Raw genomic sequence first — 21,963 nt, 5'->3', positions numbered from 1 at the left:
GGTGGTCAGCGAGAACAGTTCTTGGGTCCCATTTCCTAAAGCCCGGCCACCTTCCCTGACCCTGGAGGGAACTTACCCAGGCCCAGGCTGGAGATGGTCTCGAGGTCCGAGGAGCTGCTAGCCTCAAGGATGGCCTGGGGCAACCGCAGCGTGAAGGGCAGTAAATCTCTGTGGAGACATGAGGGGTCGGAAGTCATGTCCAGGGAGGGATCTGTGTGTCCATTCCTGGCCCTCACTGCCCCTAAACCCACAACCCATACAGGGAGAACCCCGGCGGCCCCCCGCTGCTGGAGTCTCCATGCAGACTGCAAACTTCCCTGCGGCCAAGGAGCGGAGCCCTGAGGCTGAGTGGGCAGCCAGTCAGATCCAGGTCCTGTGCCTGCACTGGACCCAGAGATGGCAGTGGGCAGGGTCGTGACCTTTCCCCAGTTTTCCTGGCCCCGGGAAGTCCAGGAAGCTTCCTCTAAAGGTGCTCTTCTGGGTAAAGCCGGTGGCCCATCCCCTCTAGCCCTCTGACCCTCACTGCTCCACACTGAGATGTGCAGAGAGAGCACAGTCAGGCTTCCCCAGAGAGCCCACGGACAACCCCAGCGAGCACAGTCAGACATGCCCAGTGAGCACACAGTCAGGCTTCCCTGGTGAGCATGTAGGTATCCCTGACAACACAGTCAGCCAGACCGATCTGCTGGTCTGCATGGAGAACAGGGAAGTCTTTCCAGAGACCTCCCAAGAGAGACCTAGATGCCCTCCCTCTTTACTGTACAGATGAGGCCCAGAGAGGGAAAGGAAGATGTCCAGGCCACACAGTGGGCCGAGGGCAGAGTGTGCTGAGCCCCGGGCCTCCTGACTTCCAGCCCCGGGCTGTTTCGTTGGGCCGGGAGGGGAGTGTGGCACTGCTGGGGCCCAGGACGGCTGTGCCCAATTCTATGTCTCAGCCTGACCCTGACCCCCTCTTCCAGCCATATTCCCAGCTCTATCACCTTCCCCCCGAACCCCGATTCCAGTCATTGAAATCCCACCCATCCATGTGCACTGACAGCCTTCTGTGACGCCCATGTGTCCCTGGGGCTCTTCACGACCTTACTGTCTGTACTGCATGCACCCTTCGTCTCCTCCCTGTTAACTGCATGTGCACCCTGTTGTTGCTGGAGGGAGCGGGCAGCTCTGCAGGCCTCCGCTGCGCCCACGTGTTTAGCACACCCCACAGAGGCTCAGTGAGTACTTACTGAGTGGGCCCACCTGAACTTCAGGAACTGGCTTGGGAGAGCAGGGCAGAGAGCACTGGGATGGGCCGGCAGCGAGCCTCCCAGACCAACCCTGCTCATCAGCACAGCCCTTGCCACTTCTCGGGGTGTCCCCACCCCCTCGTGGGAAGTGATTTCATGGGGAAAACACCCTGTTTATGGAACAGCAGCATAAGGGAAGGTGGCAGAAGATTCTGGGCTTTTTTTTCTGAGTTTCTGAGGCGTGGCCTTCAGCTTCTCCACTGTCAATGGGGTGGGGGTTGGCCAGCTGACCTTTTTACCTTCCTTCATTGTCGTGGTTGTGTGATTCTGAGAATCTGAGGCCTCTTGTCGGCCCCCATCAGCCCCTCCAGGCAGGCCAGGCCTGGACCCAGAATGGACCAGTGCTCCATCCCCACCTCAGGCCCTGCCCTGTCACCACTACTCCAATCTCTAATTTTGAAGGGTAGCGGAATTCATCTTCGTGTTGCTTCTGTTTACCTGGTTGGTTGGCTGTCTGGCCTGCCAGTGGGGTTTCCAAAGTCCCTCGGTCACTGTGTCTACTGTGAGGGCCAGCAGGGTTGCTCAGCTTGTCTGGTGCCCACCCTCCCACCACCAGGACAATCTCCAACACCTCTCCCCGATCCTCTCCATGTGCTGCCCAAGACACTGCAGTGGTGGCTGTGGATGCAGGCATCCGGGGCCATCCCTAGCCTGGCCCTGCTCTGCCTCCCCAGCCTGCTCCGCAGTCCTGTCCCCCAGATCCTCCCCTTGCCCTTGGGGCCTCCTCGTTGCTTCCCAAAAGGTCACATCGATTTTCCGGCAGTGAGCGTGCCTTGCTCATTCCCACCTCTGAGCTCTGCATAGAGGGAACGCCCCCTTCGTCCCCTCCACCTGTGTCTACTGGGATTTCACGTATCCTTCAAGGCTGCACCATGGACCTCCTCCTTCTCCACGACCCAGTGTTCAAGGATTTCATACGCGTCTGCTCCCCTAAACATCTCCCAGTTCAGCACTTGACACAGGGGCCGCCGCTTCCCAGCGAGGAGAAGCACACAGAGGATGGGGGTGTCCGCTGAGCATCTACTCTGTGCCAAGTCCTGGGCTGGGTGTGACCCGGTTTAGGCCTTACGTCACTTGATATTATTATTACTCCTACTACTACTATTACTGTATCACAGCAACCCTATGGGTAGGCATTAATACCTTTGTATGAGTTAAGTCTGGATCAGAATCCAGTGGGGGAGCTGCTAAAGATGCAGCTTTCGAGATCCATGCCCAGGGGTTCTCAGTGCTGGGTCTGGAGGTGGGCAGAGGCTGCCGGAGAAGCACAGCACATGCCCCCTAGTGCCCTAGTGCCCTAGTGCCCTCCTGCTCTGGTGACGTCTTCATTACGCCGCATGGGCCATCTCAGGGCTGGGCCACGCTCCCGCCGGGGATGAGCTCAATGGGGAGGCACCCAGCCCTGGACACAGGGGCTGGGCGTGCCCACGGGGAGCAGGCCCTGTCTCAGAGCCAGGACTGGTGTTTATCACCTGGATGTTTAGCCTTTATCAAAATGCTCATCTGTGCAGGGCCCTGCAGGTGACATGAAGGCACCTGAAATGCGCATCTCTGGTTCACCTCTTGTGGCCTCCGGGCGTTTGGTTCTGAAGGAGGCTGCTCATTCAGATCTTAGAATTATAGAACCACAGAGCTCTAGCCCTCGGGGGTTCCATCTTGACTCCCATCCCCATGATAAATGAGGCAACAGGGGCCAGGAGAGGTCGGTGACTTGCCCAAGGTCACACAGCCAGATACGGGGTCTCCACGCCCAGCCCCAGGCTCCTCCTCCAGCAGCATCTCACTCCTGAGAGGTGGCCCTGGAGCTGACACCCTCCCTCCCAAATACAGGAATGCCAGGCTCTGTGTCTTGTGACCTGAGCATTTAGGGGCAGGTGAGCAGGCACCTGCTTTTCTGGAACATGGAGAAATAGCAGCCAGAGGAGGGAAGGTTGGGTGGTGACAGTGGTGAGTTTGGTGACCACGGCACACAGGTGAAGTTGCGGCCCCAGCACACCCTCCCATGGCCCAACCCATGGAATTAGAACCAGGGCATCTATTGGGTGTCAGGCAGTGTGCTGTCCCTTTATCTCATTTCTTCCTCCAGCATCTATGGACTGGGTATTACTGTTCCCATTTTACAGAAGAGGAAGTTGAGGGATTAAGATTAATGCGCTCTGCCATTATGTCATCATTCATTCACTCAAAGCACCTAGTTTGTGCCAAACACTAAGCTAAGCACCTTCTACCAAGGTTGACTTCTAACAGGAAACAGCTCTGACTCCAAGAGCTTGACATATCATAATGCACAAAGGGGCCAGGGAGTCTCTGATGCTTTGCTTTGTGGTCCTAGAAGGACGTGCCAGGTCATCAGAATTAACGTGGAATGCACACAGTGGGGTGGCTGCAGCAAAGATCATGGACCTTGGAGCTTTGTCTACCTTGAACCTCCATACTGCCATTTACCAGGCTCATGACCTTGACTGAGTTGCTTCTCTAGGTCTCAGCTTCCTCATCTGTAAAGTGAGACTAACAAGAGTACTTAGCTCGTGGAACTGTTTGCAAGATTGAAAAAGATAATGCATGTAAAACCCTTAGTACAGCTCTGGGTGCCCGGAGAGCCCTCGCCAGGCAGCAGCTGCTAGCAACTTCTTATCAGCATTACCTGTTCTGCCCGTGGGGCCCAGGGAGGTCCTGGTGGGTGGGAGGAGTATTCTGGGTTGAGTGTGGTTTTCACCAGAGGCAGCATGAATGGTCTCTCTGAAGCGGGCCTGGGGCCCTGGACCCCAAGATATCCTGCCCAGCCCTTGTCAAGTCCTGTAGCTTAAGCCACTGGCCTCAAGCACCAAAATATATTTCTAAAATTCCTGTTGACCTGCAACCAGTTATGAATAAATAGAGCAGCCCTGAGGGTGGTTACCAGACACCCACTCTACCCAGCAGCTGCTTAATAATCACAACCCTTTCCCACGGAGGGGTATCAGCCCTGCCTGCTGCCCCTACAGAAGTTCCTCCTATAACCCCACCAATGGAGTGAGTCAGGTCTACGCAGGACTCCAAGCTGTCCTGAAAGCTGGAATGCAGGGGTGATGGGCAGTGAGCCACGGGGGCAGGTGGTGGTGTGGGAGGGGCCTTTACCCACCAGTCTAAGAAAGCAGTAGAGCCAACACCTCCCCAGTGGTTACCAGGGCGAAGCCAGGAGACCGTCCCCTCTCTCTGCATCCTGTGGGCTGCACCCTTCCCTGTGGGGACTTCCCTGTGACACCCCTACCCCCACCCAAGGTTGCATGGCCATCTGTTGCAACCAGATGCCCTTCTGTGAGGCCAGCTCCACTTACCTACTGACACAGTAGAATGCGATCAGTCTGAAGATGTCCTCAAACACAAGAACCGAGCCTTCCAGGTACAATACTGAGGAGAGATGACAGAGGCCTTAGATGAGTGTCGCTGTCAGAGGGGAGGAGGGTCCCGGGTCGCTGTGGGTCCTGCGCCCACCACAGTGCCTGGCCCGCTGCAGCCACATACACATCAGCCGACTGAACCACAAGGAAATGAAAACAAACTCCGTGGGGTTAATCCACTGAGATTTCAGAGGCCTATTATAGCAGCTGATGTTATCTTAACTAACACACACTCATGATTTTGGGCAAAATAACACAGAAGGCTCACAGAAAGCTTAATTCTAGAGAATTGAGCAGAATTTAAAAACATTAACATTAAAATTAAACATTCAGGGTCATCTCCACTTGCCAATTCTGAGGACTGTGCGGGGACAGCAGGAAGACAGTTCCCCTGTTCTGCCGTGGCTTCCGGGAGATTCACTGGTCCAGGGGTGTGGACCTTTCACCCAAGAACCCTAGGACCTGTTAGAACCTCACTTGATTTGGCTGCACAAGTAATCCGACAGTGTGCGTGACCCCAATACTTTCCAGCTCTGACAAGGAAGAGGGATGGGAGCATTTGCCCAAGAGCCCACCCCAGGGTGGACATGGCTCCTTGCCAGGATGTGGCGGTGAGTGCCGGAACCCGGGGTGGAGTGGCCAGAGGAAAGCGTGGCACTGCGTCTTTCCCAGCTGCAGAGCCTGGGGCCAGGGACCCAGAGAAGCTGAGCACGCTGCTCTTCAGGAGTCTCACAGCCACCCACTCGGCCCCTCCTGACGCTCATCCCAGGGGTCCACACGCCCCACAGGTGATGCTCCCTGCACTTGGGACCCCCCAGGGAACTTTCCTAGGCAACAGAGGGGCTGAGAAACACGTGTGCATCACTCTTCAATCCAACTTCCGGAGGTTCTTCTAGTGTCCGTGTGGTGGAGGGGGAGGCAGGACCCGGGTTCTGGGCCTAGTCTGACCCTGGGATAGACAGTGTGACTCAGGGTCCATCCCTTCCCCTCTCAGCGCCGCAGTTCCTCCACTTGAAAAGGGAAGGAGCCCTTCCAACCCTAAACACTCATGCATCTAAGTGACATCAGCCTCCTGTCCTGCTTTCAAAGCTTAGGACGGCACTCTGCTGCATTGGTGGCCTGTGAGATGGTCATAGGGGATATACAAATCAACCTGTTTTGTTCTAATAGCTTTACTTCACTACTTTCCTTCTTTCCATATACTATGCACTCTAGTTAACATGATGTTTTAAAAAATTACATTCATCATCTATTTATGGCAAAGAGATAATGGTTTCCCATTAGGATAGATGTAAAAAATTTTAAAGGGAGTTTAAAGAAAAATATTAAGTAGATTATAGTATTCAGAGGTACTCGGAAGATGCCCGCAAATGACTGAGGTCTAAGAAACATCAGCGTGTGGAATTTCCACAGAGAGTTAATAGCCGTGGGGCAGCCCACAGCACCACCTAGTGCTAGCATTTGGTGCACCACCCGCCACAGGAAGTAGCCCCAAAGGGCCAAGGGAGTCTGGGACCAAAAGACCTCCAGGAGCTGGGAGAGGTAGAGAGAGCCCTCCATCTGTAAAATGGGGACGTAAAGACCTTTCTCATGAATCCTCCAAGGAGGATTAGTGGTGACGCAGCAAAAAGCGTAGCCTCCTACGCTGGGCCTGCTCAACAATTAGCAGCTTCCTTCACCACTGGGACATGGTCTAACCTTTGCAGACACAGATGAAACCTTTAAGATGGTCAGTGCCTCCCTCTCCTGTGCCCCTGGCACTTTCTATAAAGCCCACAGTTCCTTTAGACTTAGCTTCCCCACTCTGGTCCGCCCATTGGGTTCTAGGACCAGGGCTCATTCATTTTTGTAGCCTGAGGCCAAGCATAGTTCTAGTCAGAGTAGCCCAACCACCTTTTTTTTTTTTTTTACTGTGAAAACTGTGGATTTGTCAAAGCACATATGACGACCAAGGCTCACGTTTGCTTCTTTGTAACCAGGCCTCTTCTGCCCTGGCCCCCGGTCCCCACCTCCTACCTACACCTCCCCTGGCCTGAGAAAGGGAAAAGCATCCCATCACACCGAGGTCACACTAGTGGGGGGGGGGGTGTCTGCACACCAGGGCCCGGGCGGTGCCCACAGCTGAGTCTCCCTCAGCACCCAGCACGGTGTGCGGCATGCAGTCTGGGACATCAATAAATGTTTGCTAGATGCCTGTATGGGAGGGAGACCCAAAGGAGTAGAAGCCCCAGGTCTCACTCTGCCGGTCACATGCACGGCGCCCAGCACGGTGCAGTCAGGTTGAGCACATTGCTGGCTCTCGAATATTCGTATAATTATTTATTTAGAAAATGTTTTCTTTTGGAATACTTACAGGTTCACAGGAAGTTGCAGAGATGTACAGAGAGGTCCTCTGCACCCTTCACCCAGGCCCCCCCAGTGGCAAGATCGTCGTATGTAAATAGAGGGCAATATCAAAACGAAGAAACTGAGCTTGGTGCAATGCACAGAGCTCATTCAGATTCCATCAGTTTTACGTGCGTATGCGTGTTGGTGCGGCTCTATGTAATTTTATCCCACGTGTAGCTGCCTGTAATCACCACCTCAATCAAGATATTTCACTGTCCCACCAGCACGAGCTCCATGTGCTCCCCCTTTATAGCCACATCCACCCCAACCCCTGGCAACCGCTAATCTGTTTTCATCTCTGTGATTATGTTATTGTGTGAGTGTCCCATAAATGGAGTCACACAGTACATATCCTTTGGGATTGGCTTTTTCCCACGCAGCATAATTTCCTCAAGGGTCATCCAAGCTGTTGAGTGAATCAATATCTCTGTTCCGTTTTAGTGCTGAGTAGTAACCTATGGTCTGGATGTGCCATAGTTTCCTTGATCATTCTCCCGCTGAAGGGCATCTGGGAGTTTCCAGTTTTTAGTTATCACACACATAGCTGCTGTGGGACATTTGTGTCCACGTTTCTGCATGAAAATATGTTTTCCTTTCTCCGGGATACGTGCCCAAGACTGCAACTGCTCGGTCACATGGTAAGTCCATCCTCCGTTTTCAAAGGAACGGCCAAACTACTCTCCCAGGTGGCCAGCCGTACTATTTTACATACCAACCAGCGATGTCAGGGTGATTTGGCTTCTCCCCACGATCGCCAGTTTGCTGTTGTCACTATTTTTTATTTTGGCCATTCTGATAGGTGCAGGGTGAGATCTCCTTGTGGTTTTAATTTGCATTGTCTAATTTGCATTTCAAAAAGATGTTGAACATCCTTTCATGTGTACATCCTCTTTGCTGAGGTGTCTATTCATGACTTTTCCCATTTTCTGACTGGATAGTTTTTTTTTTAATGTTGAGAGTTTTTAAAAACAGTTTTATTTAGCCATCATTCACACACCATACAATTCACCAACCTGAAGCACACAATTCAACGATTTTAGTGTATTCACAGAGTTGTGCAGCCATCACCACATGTTTAGAACATGTTCATTATCCTCCAAAGAAACCCTGTAGCCATCAGCAGTCACTTGCCAGTCCTCCATCCTCCTAGCTTCTGGAAACCACTCATCTACTTTCTGTCCCTCTGGACTTCCCTATTCTGGACTTTTCATATACATGGAATCATATAACACGTGGTCCTTTGGGTCTGGCTTCTTTCATTTAGCATCATGTTTTCAGTGTTCCCCCATGTCCACGTTGTAGCAGAGTCCGCACTTCACTCCTCTTTATGGCTGAATAATAGTCTGTTGTATGGCTAGACCTCATTTTGTTTATCAATTCATCATTGATGGAAATTTGGGTTGCTTCCACTTTTTGGCTACTACAAATAATAAATACTGCTTTAAACATTTGTGTACACATTTTTATGTGGACATATGTTTTCATTTGTCTTAAGCGTATATCTAGAAGTGAAATTCCTGGATCTAGTGGTAACTCTATACGTTTAAGAAACTGCCAGACTGTTGTTCAAAGCAACCACACCATTTCACATTCCCACTAGCAATGTATGAGGGTTCAAGTTTCTCCACACCTTTGCCAGTACTTTCTCTGTCTTTTTGATTAGAACCATCCTAGTGGGTGCAAACTGGTATGTCACTGAGGTTTTGATTTGCATTTCCCTCAGGATTAGTGATGTCAAGTATATATTCATGCGCTTTTTGGCCATTTGTATACATTCTTTGGAAAAATGTCTATTTGGATCTTTTGCTCATTTTTATTTGGGTTACTTGTTTTTAATGTTGAGTCTTGGGAGTTCTTTAAAGCTCTACATATAAAGCTTCTTTGTCAGATGCATGAATTGCAAATATTTTCTCCCAGCTGGAACTTGTCCTTTTATCCTCCAACAGGGTCTTTCAAATATTTATTTTAAGAATGAAAAAATAAATGCTGTCCAAGTTTGTCTGCAAAATAGCGAGTACTCGACTGGTGTTACATAAATGACTCAATAGAGAGATTTCCAATCTGCTTCAATTAATGGTCAACTCTTCTTTGCGTTTGGTAGTATCTGTTGTTATACTTAAAGTACAATGGGCCTTGAACCAGTTCCTGTTCTCACTCGACCAAAGTCCCCTCTGCAGTCTTATTGACACTATTACGTCCCTGAGCAGACATTTTCTTCTTAGAGAGTTCAAAGGTAAACTCCAGCCTCGCCTGGCTTTAATTACCACACGTTCCTAGTGACTAAGGTGAATTTGACAAGTGAGAACCCGTTTTATGTCATGTTCACTGTAAGCAGAGAATGGCATTGGCATGTACCTTCTTTAGGGTCTGATTTGTCCTTGCTAACAAATGAAAGATGAGCATTTGTTCACCTAAGCCTGACCCTGGGCTTTGATGAGGAAAAGATGGTCACGTGGTGACGCGGACGAGAGAAACATCTTGCCAAGGGCTATTAAAATTGTGAAGTGTACGGGGCGTTCAAGAAACGCAAACTCGCCTTCCGTGTTGGCAGATGGCCTTATTAACCTGAGACCTCTGTTCAAACACGTTTTGGTGGATGACAGGCATTGTTAATAAATTTCTGGTTGTGACCTGCATTTGAAGGGCAGGGGCAGGGTCACTCTTTAGCTGGGACATTATATGTTCACTCATTGACAAATATTTATTGTGCTCATACTCTGTAGGAATCAGGGGAAACATATTTAGAAATTGAGAGGAAGCCTCACAGTCAGCAGGGTGACAGGGAATCTGCCAATATTGGCCACAGGACCTACCTGAAACTCCTTCTTGGGGGAGAGATTCAAAACAACCAGCCCACTCTGGATGACTGACAGTTGGGTTGGGTGGGGGTGGGAGAGGCATTCACTGATGTTACCTAAGGAAGAAACACCCTGCGCTAGCCAGGCCTCAGCGTGTGCGTTTACGGAATGAGCACCAGACAGGGATGAGAACTGCCGCAGGAGGAAAGCGTCCCCAGAGGGAAGCAGGAGGGACCAGTGCTGGCAGGAGAGGTGGATTCCTGGACTTCTCAGTAGGCTCACTTTTGGAGAGAAAAAGCCATCATACCTGGCTGGGGGGAACATGGGTGGGCCTGGAAAGGGGCCCCACCCAAAAGCCTTGAGTTACACTGTTGACCCAACCTTCCCCAAAACCTATCACTCTGAGTGGGCTGGCAGACAGATCCTAAAGGATTTGGATCTCACTTCCTAAAAGAAGCACTAGATGGCCAAGCTGGGTTCCCGACGGGGGAGGCCAGGCGTGCAGACCCTGAGGATAAAAAGCCAGTGTGACAAGAGGCTGGGGAGTGGCTCACAGCTGGGGAGGAGGAGGGAGGGCCACCTGCAGGGCTGGACAGGTGGGGCCGGGCCCACTCTTCCATGTGCCCCTCCCAAAACCCGCACCCCTGGCTCCTTCCCCACTTAGGAGGTCACAGCTGCCTTCTGGCTGGTGGGACCTACTGCTGCCTGGCAACACCATGCTTGCTGCGGGAACCACCAGCTGGACAGTTTGTGGCTGAAGTGGAAAAAGGACTATTTGCAAACTTACAGTTACAGAAGGGAAAAGAGCGGGGAAGGATAAATTAGGAGTTTAGGATTAGCAGATACAAGCTACTATACAGAATACATAAACAAGGCCCTTCTGTATAGCTCAGGGAACTATACTCAGTAGCCCATAATAGCCTATAGCTATAATGAAAAAGAATATACATACGTATGCATAACTGAATCACTATGCTGTACATCAGAAACTAATGCAATACTGTAAACCAACTATACTTCAGTTAAAAAAAAAAAAAAGGACTGTTTGCTACTATCAACAGGCCCAATTTTCTGCAACACATGAAAACTACTTCCCCTGTTCCCAGAGGTGGAAGTGGGGACAGCAGTGATTTCTCTGGAGTCCAGGGGACCCCGTGGTCCCAGGCCCAGCTCTGGTGCCCACTTGCTTCAAGATGAGGTTGCGGTGTGACCGTGTCACCTGGGAAATGGGAGAACAGGTCTCCCCCTGCCTGAAGGAAGGGCTCTGCTAGACCAGGGCTTCTGGAGGTGCTGGTTCCAACAGAAGTTAGAGCTGCCAGGAGAAGTCAGAACAAACAGTCCCATGTGGGCAGCAGGTCACCTACGTCCTTGGAGCAGACTTGCTGCTCAACCTTACAAGGATTGGAGCACCTAGGCGGGGCAAATTCTTGTTCCCATTCCAGACAAAGCCCAAACCTGGACAATACCGGCCAGGTGCGGGTTCCCGGTTCCACCGATCACATGCCCAGAGACCAAAGCCTTCAGTTCTCTGCAACTTGCTTTGTCTAACTGCCAAGTGAGGGTAAGGGTAACCGAGGCTCTCCAGGGCACTCCAGCTCACTGTCCAGAGGCTGAGTGGTACCCACAGAGAGGCCCTGAGTGAGGAATAGCAGCCTCTATTATAACACAGAGGTCTGGAAGGTCTGGGATGGGGAGTGGAGGGCAGGGGAGCGAGTTAGGGCTCAGGGACCTGGAAGAGGATGCTGATTTGAAAATGTGCCAGGAACAGTTCCTCGTCTCTCTCCCTGGCTGTTACCAATGGTCCAGGTGGGTACCTGCTTCCAAATGCTCCCAATGCCCCGTTATAGGGCTTGACAAGGGAGCAGAGAGATGCCTCCTCCTCCAGGTGGATGCAGCCCTGTACTGAACTGCACAACCTGACAAGCAGAACACCAGCTGAATTTCATCCCTCACTCAACTCACCTACCAGGCACCTCTAGTCAGTGCACAAGCTGTACAACTGTCCACAGCAGCCATGGGTATGAGCCATGGCTATCTTTGCCGGTTATTCTTGGCATAAGGAGCAATCTCCTCTTGATTTCATCTTAAGAATTTTAGGATGAAAAAGGCACAGCAACGCCTTTTTACTGAGTTCTCTACTGCACTCAAAGTTTGCTCAGACTAGAGACTCAAGACTAGGACACCCAAGTGTCCCTCCCAGTGGATGGGGAACCACTGAAAGCCAGAATGAAAGGGCCCTCAGAGACAGCTCTGGTCCAACCTCCCTCATTGTGCAGATGGGGAAACTGAGGCCCAGAGAAGGCATATCATCATTCTATGAAAGAGGATGCTTACTTATTCTAGGTGTTTTCCAGATTCTGATCCTCGTGCTCTCTGGAATCTAGATTCTGATCCTGGACTGCTGTTGTTCTGCCCTGTTCTTCCAACTTCCCAATGTGGGCTTTGTACAGATTTGAGCCTCCTGATTAGTAACAGAGGGCTATCATTTTCAAAGTTTTAACAAAAACAACAATAATAATATCATCTATCATTTACCAAGTGCCGACTGTGTGCTAGCCTCCATACTTCTAATCATCATGACAACTCCATTATCTTCACTTTATAGGCAAGGAAACTGAGGCTCAGAGAGTGTAAGTAACTGGCCCGAGGACACGGCCACAGTCATGACCAGGTGCCAGCAGCCTGGGAGCCTGGTATATTAGGCACCTTTTGTTCAGCAGAGTTGGCATGGGCGGGAGGAAGGCATCCCAGTGCTTCATACCAAAATGCACTCAGTGTGTCTGCTCCACCTGTCAGCTAGCAGAGACTCCTTCTCAGGGACTACCGTTTCTTCCTCTGTTCACCAGGCAGCCTCTGCGTTACTCTCAGAGAAGCCTTCTTGGGCAGAACTATGCTCTCCTCCCTTGGGCCCCGGCACTGCACACACACTCCACTTTAGAGCATGATTGCATCACATCGTGATGTGTTTGCAGGCCTGACTCTGGCCCAGGATGAAGCCCCTGGAAAGCAGGGGACATCTTCCTTCTTTCCCAGACCCAGGACCTTGCCTGGATCACATCAGACGCTTAACGGGGCTAGCTGTTATTGAAAGCGTCACCTCTGATCCCACACTGGCAGTCGCAGCTGCAGCAACTGCCACCACACTGTTCAAGCTGTAATAAAAGATTCCTTTTCTTGGATGATGCTCTTCCATATATAGCGACCGTGTGGATGAGGATTTCAGTCTAGGAGAAGCAATACAGAACGAACTGTCACAATGCAGATGGGACTTTGCCTGGGAACTATTTATAGGTTCAGATGCCAAAACAGAAGGGGCGACATTGGACAGAAGAGCAAATTGCCAAGTGTCAGGGAAGACTTAATAAAGCACCAGCAGACGGGGAGGTGTTTGGGGAGAAGGAGCAGGGAGAGGTGGAGGAGAGGTGCCCAGCAGAGGCCCGCTGTCCTGGAGACTTCAACTACCCACAGGGCACGAGCTGCCAGTCTGTGAGGCAATCACCTGCTGCTCTGCTAGGACTGTAGGGGTGAGGAGGGCTCTTGGCACATACCCATCATGGAAACACACTGCTCTCTCTGGGAGCAGAAGGGACAGGAGGAAAGGGAGGTGGCCCAGGGCACCACCCTGATGACAAGACATCCGAGTGCCACCCGAGGACACATCACGAAACATCCCCCCCAGCCCAGAAAACAACCCAGCCTCAACTTTGGGATCTCACAAAGTTCATCCCACCCCAGAGTTTGGGAACTTTGATCTGTGGTCTAGAAGAAAGTGGTTGCCACTTGTGAGAGCCGTGAGACCCACAGAGGTTAAGCAGCTCACCAAAGGTCACAGAGCTGGGCAGCAGTACCAGGATGGGGCCTTAGGCGAGCCTGACTCTGCAGCCCCTGCTCCCACCCAGCACGCCAGGCTGTTGGCTCTCCAGACTCTGTTGTCCAGTAGACAACATGTGCAATTTAAAATTTTCTCATAGTCCCGTTAGAAATAGTAAACAGAAACAAATAAAATGAATCTTATCAATGTATTCTATTTAACCCAATATATCCAAAATAGTATCATCTCAACAAACCATAAAGATAAAAAGAGGACTGAGACATATAGTCTTTTTTTCACATGAAGTCTTCAAAATCTGGTGTGTATTTTACACTTACAGACATCTCAGTTCAGACTCCCCACATCTGTAGTGTTCAGGAGTCTCATGTGGCTCATGGCTGCAGCACTGGATGGCACAGCCTCAACCAGGAGCACATCTGTCCCCCAGGGCACATCTGGCAGTGCCAGGAGGCATCTTAGGCTGCTGGGGGCATGGAAGGGTACTTCTGACATCGAGTGGGCAGAGACCCAGGAGACAACAGCACACAGGACAGCCCCCCATTGCAAAGGATGATCCAGCTCCAAAAGGCAAGAGTTCTGAGTGTCAGAAACCCGGCTCCAGAGATAGGACCAGTCTGTGCTCCTGGGACAACTGGCCAGAGCCCAGAGCGCTGTGGATGCCCGCATCTAGCACACAGCGGGTGCCCGACATCAGTGCTGGAATGGAACTGAATGGAAGACAAGAGTGTCCACCAGGACTCAGAGTCCATGACCTCGGCCTCATGGGAATCACAGGGCCTGACACACAGGAGCTTCCCCAGTAACCGAGGGCCAAAGGCTACAATAGATTTCAAGGGTAGGGCCCAGTATTGAGGAACTGAGTCTCACCTGGGGGCTGCCCAGGGCAGCCTTGGCCTGGGAACAATGACTGCATTAAACGAACATCCCAAGGGAAGTTCCACTGTGGCAAGTTCCCTTAAAGTTTCCACCGGGAAAACCAAGGCCGAGACGGCCACGAGCACAGCAGAATGTACGCGGCAGGCTCAGGACAATAAAAGCAGCGCAAACTATTCGTTAATTCTTAACAGATCAGGGGAGATGGACACAAAAAAACCCGCAGAAGTCACCAGTCCATTTCTACAGGACTTTCCAGAAGGTCTCACCTCTGGCTGCTTCCTTAAATAGTCTGGGCAGAAAGGAGAAGCTGGTGGAATAGGCATAACGCTGTGGCTTCCCGCGAGGCCAGCTGGGCTGCCTGAAACACTGGACAATGTGTATTTTCCTCTATGGTGAGAATTTATAATCCCAGTGCTTGGGATGTCTGGGGCCAGGCAAACCAAGAACAGCACCTTCTCTCTGTGTGGGGCTTTATCCTTCCAAGGCATTTTGAGTCCATCTCTTTGCAGGTGAGGTCAGGAGTCCATTCTCCCAGGAGGCTCAGAGACAGTGAGTGACTTAAGGTCACATAGAAAATTACTGGGGGAGCTGGATTGGAACCCCATTCATTGGCACTCATCATGGCTCTGCACAGGCTTGCACTGGCGCTGTCACTCTTCCTGGGGTGAAGCCACCCAGGGGTTCCCAGAGCCAAGCAAGTCTGGGAGGTGCTTCAGAAGTACTCAGCAGTAGCAGTCAGCTTTGCATTGGACTGTTTTTCCTTAGACACGTTTTTTGAAGCTGCAAAATCCCTGAAGGTGGCAGTCACTGTACACCCACTCGGGCCTGGTGCCAGTATGACACCCTCCACCCCCAAACGCATTTCCCTCATCTTCCCTTTTCTCTTGCCTCCAAGGCCACGTGTCCTGGATCTTTCACCCACCACCGTCAAAACCTCCCCCTGTATTCCATTTCTTCAGGGCAAAACAAACTCCTGGGGCCTCCAAAGTGCACACTTACACTCTAGCACTTAGGACTGTCTGACCTGCATTTTTGGTTAAGTATGTGTTCATCTGTCTCCCGCACTGGTCCGACGTCAGGGGCCATGTCTAACAGAGCCTTCATAAGTATCTTCTTTCAGGAGCCATTCACCACATAGTTAACTGGGTACAAAGTCTTTGCAATGTTTACTAACACAGAGAAAGCTTGAAACAAAATGTTTAAGTTAAAAAGAAAGGCTAAAAAAATATGCACCGCTATGATTCAAAATCTATTAAAAAAAAACAGAAAAAATTTCACTCAAGTTTTACAGTAAGTTGGACATAAATTACCCAATGATGTATTTTTTTCCTGGGCCAGCACCACTTTTGGAGGCTGAAAAGGGAATTACTGAAAACAGAAAGATACAAGCTGCGGTTAGTTTTCTGCCAAACCTCCACGGGTAATACCAATGTGAGATAAGAAGAATGAATTAACTTCTTAGAGAAGTTCTGCAGAGCAGGGCGCTGCAGGAAGTGATGGTTTTGAGGTCTGAGTTGCATGTTACTCAACCCCCACTGCTAATTATAACTGTGAGTGTTTACTGAGTGCTTACTACACTCAGGCACTGTGATAGCTTTTCCCCATAAATGTCTTCTTTTGTCCAGAAGACAGCACTAGGATGTTAGAGAGTTACTCCCATGCTAACATCAACCCCAATGTCTGGGTTTTTCCACACCACCAAGCAATCTCCAACACCAGCCGGGCGTCCTACAGTTTAACTCATTTCTGACATTGTCTACCAGGAGACAGCATCAGACCCCACAGGTTAAGGGCTCAGTCCTACAAGACTCCTCACTGGCCCCCACGCCGACTTCAAACGCCAATCAAGAGTCCAGGTTGTCACCTATGTTTGTGACTAATCAGCTATAGAGCAGACACTCCAATGACTTGGGTTCAATTAATTTGCCAGAGTGGGTCAGAGAACTCAGGTAACCTCTTTACCCGTTAGATCACTGGATTATTTTATTATTTTTTTTAATGGAGGTACTGGGGATGGAACCCAGCACCTCATGCAGGCTAAGCATGAACTCTACTGCGGAGCCATATATCCATTCCCTACATCACTGGTTTATATAAAAGATGTAACTCACGAACAGCCAGATGGAAGAGATCCATAAGGAAAGGCTATGCGGGAAGGGGTGTGGGGCTTCCAAGCTCTCTGAGCGCACCAGTCTCCCCAGTCTCCACACATTCACAAAACCAGGAAGCTCTCTGAACCCAGTCTTTTTGGGTTTTTATGGAGGCTTCATTACATAGCACGATTGATCCAATCATTGGCCACCAGTGATTAGCTCAACCCCTAGCCCCTCTCCCCTTCCTAGAGGTTGAGGGGTGGGACAAAAAGTTCAAACACTCCAATAACACGGCTGGTTTCCTGGCAACCAGCCCCCATCCTTAGGCACTTTCCAAAAGTCACCTCATTGACATAAACTCAGGTGGGGTTGAAAGGGCTTGTAATGAATGTCAAGATACAGTTAGGGCTCTTATCACTTAAGAAATTCCAAGGGTTTTAGGTGCTCCGTGCCAGGAATGGGAATGAAAACCAAGTATATATTCTTATTGTAAGTCACTGTCCCACAGCTTCGATGCTGAGTGCTCCCTATGTGCCAGGCAACACGACCCACATCCCCCCGTGTGTTCACTCATCAGTCCTCCAGCAGCTGTGCTGCAGATGTTCCCATTTTGCAGAGAGGAAACTGAAGCAGAGAAGTTTAGTAACTCGTCCAATGTCAGAAGATAACAGGGACAGAACAGAAACCTAGAACCGTCAGCCCTTCCAAAGCTCATGCTCTCAAAAGAGGTTTGCACTGAACCAGAGTGCAAGACTCACCGTGACGCAATATTTCCTCCCCGATAAAATATCAAAAGCTCGCCTTCTCTATACCAACCCTGACTTTAACAATCATCATTCCTTTCCTTTCTATGGGCTTAATACATTTTGGTCTAAACACGGTTGAATCTCTAGAATAATGGGTCAGTTGGTGAAAGGAATGCAAATTTGGAGCACCAAGGCAAATCTCCGATGTGGACCTCAAAGAGAATCTGGGTGACACTCTGACCTCCCATACATACAGATCTCTACTGCCCAGGACGACTCATCTAGAATTTCTCCTCCCCTTGGTTTCAAAGGTACCCCCAGTCCAGAGGTGATAACCATCAGCGCCAATCAGCACAACATTCATCACGTCTGCGCATGAGATGTTCCCAAGTGCAAGTGTATCTGTCTGATTCAACTACTTTGTTCACCTAAAACCTCTGTCCCAAGAGAGGGATATTTGCTCAGGGCAAGAAGAAATCCTACTGAGTTCCATGGGCCAGCCCTTCTAAAGCCAGGGGTCAGCCTGGTACAGGGAATAGGCAGGGAGTGAAGTGGGGTTGCCCCTGAAACTCGGGGCAAGTGGCTCAGACTGAGTACCAGGCAGTCACTTCCTGTACAGGCCAGACTACACCATCCGCCACTGTCTCAGGGTTCCTCTTCTAGAGACTAGACCAACTGGTTTTCTGTTAGTTAGCCGCCAGCAGAAAAATGCCATCACATGAATGTGTCATTGTCGCCATCTTCAAGGGAGTAGATTAATAAAAAAGTAGCCAGTGTCTGCCTACCAGGTGGTTAATCTCAGCCATAAAGGGGCAAGGCTGATCTTGGAAGCTGGCCCAGCTCCATCCACCCCAGGTCTTGTTCTTTCATCTCCAACACTCCTCGCGCCAATGTCTCTTCTGCTGGTCCTCTGCCCCCACCCGCCACACACATATCTGGCCTCTGAGGGTCCCTGATGATGCTAAGTGGTGCCCCAGACACTGCAAAGCCTTCTTGTCACCTTAGTGCAGCACAGAGGGGAAGTGGGGATACAGGAGATGGTAACATAGTTCAAAATAGTCACTATCCCTCCCCGCTAGTCACATGCTGGTGGGAGGATCATATGTCCCATTCCACTGGGTCTGGCCTGGTCATCAGACCTGTTTTGGCCAATGAGATGTGAGGGGAAGAGACACGCCTGCCACCTCTGAGTGAACCCTTCAGAGCCGTCATGGAATTTGGCCATCTCTCTCCCTCCCCTCTGCCCCCAGGTGGGCACTGCCCTTTCAGCCCAGATTGCAGGGTGAAATGTTTTTGAAAAGCGCCTCAGCTGACTCATGACGTGAGAAATACTCACATTACTGTATGCCTAGGTACTGTGTGTGAACAAGCCTCTGCAGAGTAGGGCTGCTTGTCTCCGCAGCATAACTAGCCCGAGCTGACTGGTTCCAGGTTTTGCAAAGAAACTCTTAACAAGGAATGACCCCAGCACACAGAAGCATGGAGGTTGTCCAAGTTGGTATTTTTTGTTCAAAGCAAACAGAGTGAGGCCACAGATGAGGCTGACCAGCCACTCTGGGGGATCCCCTCACCCCCTTCCTTTGCCTCAGTTCTGTTGGGGGCAACCCCAACAAAAGGTCCCAGTTCCAGGCCTGGGGCCTTTCCCTTGTCCACTTCCTCCTCAGGCCACCCACCCCAACCCTGCTGCAGCCACCACGGCCATAGGAGGATTTATGAGGTTGGTGGCTCCCTCCTCCCATGAGGGACTAGGAGGCAGGCCCCATATGCTGGGCTGGGACTTAGCCAGAGCCTTAGAACCCTATGTGGAGGGTCCCACTTCTCCTTTTGGCTTAATCATGCAGGACGCCTAACAACAACAATAATAAAAACAAACACAGTTAGAACCCTCCGTTGTGCTCTGGCGACTACCCTAAGCACTGAAGACACACTAACGCCTCCTTCCAGCACCCTAGGAGGGAGGCACCGTTATCACCCCCGTCTTAGAGGTCTGGAGAGGTTCAGCAAGGTGCCCAAGGTCACACAGGTGGGCAAAGGCCGAGGAAGGATTCCGACACAGGCAGTGTGGCTTCCACGATCTGGGCATGGCGTGCCACGTCAAGGAGGCAGGTCCCAAACAGGAAGACAGCAAACAGGCTGAAGCTACAAATCAATACAGCAACGAAACAAATTACCTGCTGCTTTTTTGCTGTTGTCTGGGTTTCCTTGGGGGCAGAGGGTCTGAGGTTGGGAGAGCAGTGGAGTAAAATAAAGAAAGAGTAAAATGAAACACATACACATTTATAGACGGCGTCTGCGTAGTCCCAGGGAATGGGCACAAATCGCGACGTGGAAGAGTTATGTCGCACGAAGGATGTTTGGTTTGGGTTTCGATGCTCTTTTCAGCTAAAGTGAGTACTGAATTTTCATTAAAAATGGAAAATAAGATTCTACCACACCACCGTGGGAGGAAGACATGAACCAGGGAAGGAAGCTTCCTCCATCCCTGAGTGCCTTGGTTTATTCCTTGGCCTCCTGATCAGATATGAGACACACAACCAGACGTGACATGCCGGTTCCACGGGGCAGGTCTGGTGTGTGCTTCCTGACCAAGTTCCAAAAGTCTGGGGCGGCCAGGAGGTGTCAGTGGGTTGGGAAGACCTAGAAGTGATGACCCAGGAGATGGGGCAGGGAGGTGGGGAAAGCAGCACAGGGGCAAAGGAGACGAGCAGAGCTTCCAGACGTTCTATCGGTCCAGCTCGACTCCCTTTTCCTCCAGGAAGCCTTGCTGCTCAGCCTGCCCTTGAAGCAAGGCTCCTTCCTTCTGCTTTCGGAGCACGTGTTGACGTGTAGTAGGCTCAGCACAACACTACTCCCCGCTTTCAGCCGCCTTCCCCACATTGATGTTGAAATTCAAGAGCACAGCTGGGGCTTCTGGGTTTCTGAAGGATTTCGGGGACTGGGCAGCCAAGTCCCTGAAAGCCTGGTTACTCTCAATAAGAAGCAGGACTACACGGGTCCACGGCTGCCTTCCTCCCAGGAGGCCAAAAGCCCACCCAGGATCTGTGCAGCCCCAGATGCCCCAAACAACCTCACCCTTTCTGTGGTCATCAGAGGGTGCTATTTATTTGGCCTGGGGAAACTAGAATATGCTCCTTCTTCTCTGAGATTCCCTACATTTTCTTCCCTGCTGGCTGTTGTAGGACAGGCGTCATTAAGGTTTGCTATATAAATTGACCATCCCCTACGCTCCATACTCCTTACCCAGAGAGCAGGCTCCAAGTAGTTCCCCAAGATCCAGGCCCTCTGCACCTTCCTGGACATGCGTCTGGACCACATTTCCCAATCTCCCTTGCAGTTGAGTGTGGCCATGTGACTGAGTTAGAGCCAATGGAATGTGAGCACAAGGGACACACCCACTTCCAGGCCTTGGGGGTAAAACCCACCCACAAGCCCTCCTCCGCTCTTTCCCCTTCCCGCCTATTGGCATGGAGTCAACCCCAGGAAACTGGAGGCTGGGTGCTCACGGTGGCAGACCCTCCGTCAGCAGGGTCCTGAATGAGCCTTCCCCACTGACCAGGAATCTTGTACATAAGGTGGAAACTAGCCTCTTCTGGGTTTAAGCCACTCATGTTTTTTGTTGTTATTGCACCACCTGGCCAGTCTGCCCGCTTACATGTTCTCCATAGCATGACTCTCCATTGGACGGTACCTTATTTACTTGTTTATTGTCTCCTCCCTCCACCAGAATGGAAGCTCTCAGAGGCGGGGACTGTGCTTTGTTCCCTGCTGTGTTCCCAGTGGTAGAACAGCGTCTGACATGGAGCAGACACTTAATAACTATCTGTTGAAGACACGAATAAGTGAATTCTGTTTCACCCATTCAGTGTGAGTCCGGGTCTCTGTGGAAAGCCCTTCTTAGGGCAAGAAGCTGCCCCTGCTCTTGCTACTTCCTCCACCTCTGGAGCTGAAAAATCAGCCTTTAACTGAACTAGTACTCTCACCCTTCCGGACTCAGCTTGTGTTCCCTCCTCTTTGACACCCTCCCGGAATCCTTCCCACCATGGTCCACATCCTCTGTGCCCATTGGCCAGAGGTCCCTTTGCAGTCACACCTGTCACACTGCACAGCACGGGCTGATGTCTGTGCCCCTCCCACCTACCATGTCCCCAACCCTCCAACTGGACTGGGAGACCCTTGAGGCCAGGACTCTGTCTTATTCATCTTTGCATCTTCCCAGTGTCGGGCACAAGTGTTTCTTGAGAAACAAGCACTCTAAAATATTTAATAACTATTTTAAAATATTTATTACATTTATATAATATTTAATTGTGTAAATGTATAATTATATTATGTATGTATATTATATATACTTATAATATTTATAAAATGCTTCAGTGTTTTCTCTTCTTTGACTGTTGTCACTCCCCTGCTCACCAAGAGTAAAAGGCTTCCCATACCCCTGGATCCATCTGTAAGAGGACCTAAGCCGGGGCCTGGAATATTCTGCAGATTCGTCTAGCAAACTTTTTGGCTCTTAATACCTGGCATAGCCCATGAGAGGAGGGGGAAGCCCAAACCCTTTCAT

The 21,963-nt window shown here is 50.7% G+C and overlaps 1 protein-coding gene across 2 annotated transcripts in view; it reads right to left on the bottom strand.

Annotated features, from left to right (window-relative positions):
* RIN3 (Ras and Rab interactor 3) overlaps positions 1 to 21,963 on the bottom strand; it is a 104,216-nt gene that overhangs the window by 31,823 nt on the left and 50,430 nt on the right. For both annotated transcript variants that reach the window (XM_031454222.2, XM_064486211.1), the window contains exons 4-5: positions 4,604 to 4,676; positions 77 to 168 (exon numbers count right to left, since the gene is read on the bottom strand). In XM_031454222.2, coding sequence (XP_031310082.1) covers positions 77 to 168; positions 4,604 to 4,676 — 165 coding nt within the window. The remainder of the gene's footprint in view (positions 1 to 76; positions 169 to 4,603; positions 4,677 to 21,963) is intronic.

Source organism: Camelus dromedarius, chromosome 5 (genome assembly GCF_036321535.1).
Source record: "Camelus dromedarius isolate mCamDro1 chromosome 5, mCamDro1.pat, whole genome shotgun sequence".
Taxonomy (NCBI): Eukaryota; Metazoa; Chordata; class Mammalia; order Artiodactyla; family Camelidae; genus Camelus; species Camelus dromedarius.
This window is presented reverse-complemented; position numbering and strand designations above follow the sequence as displayed.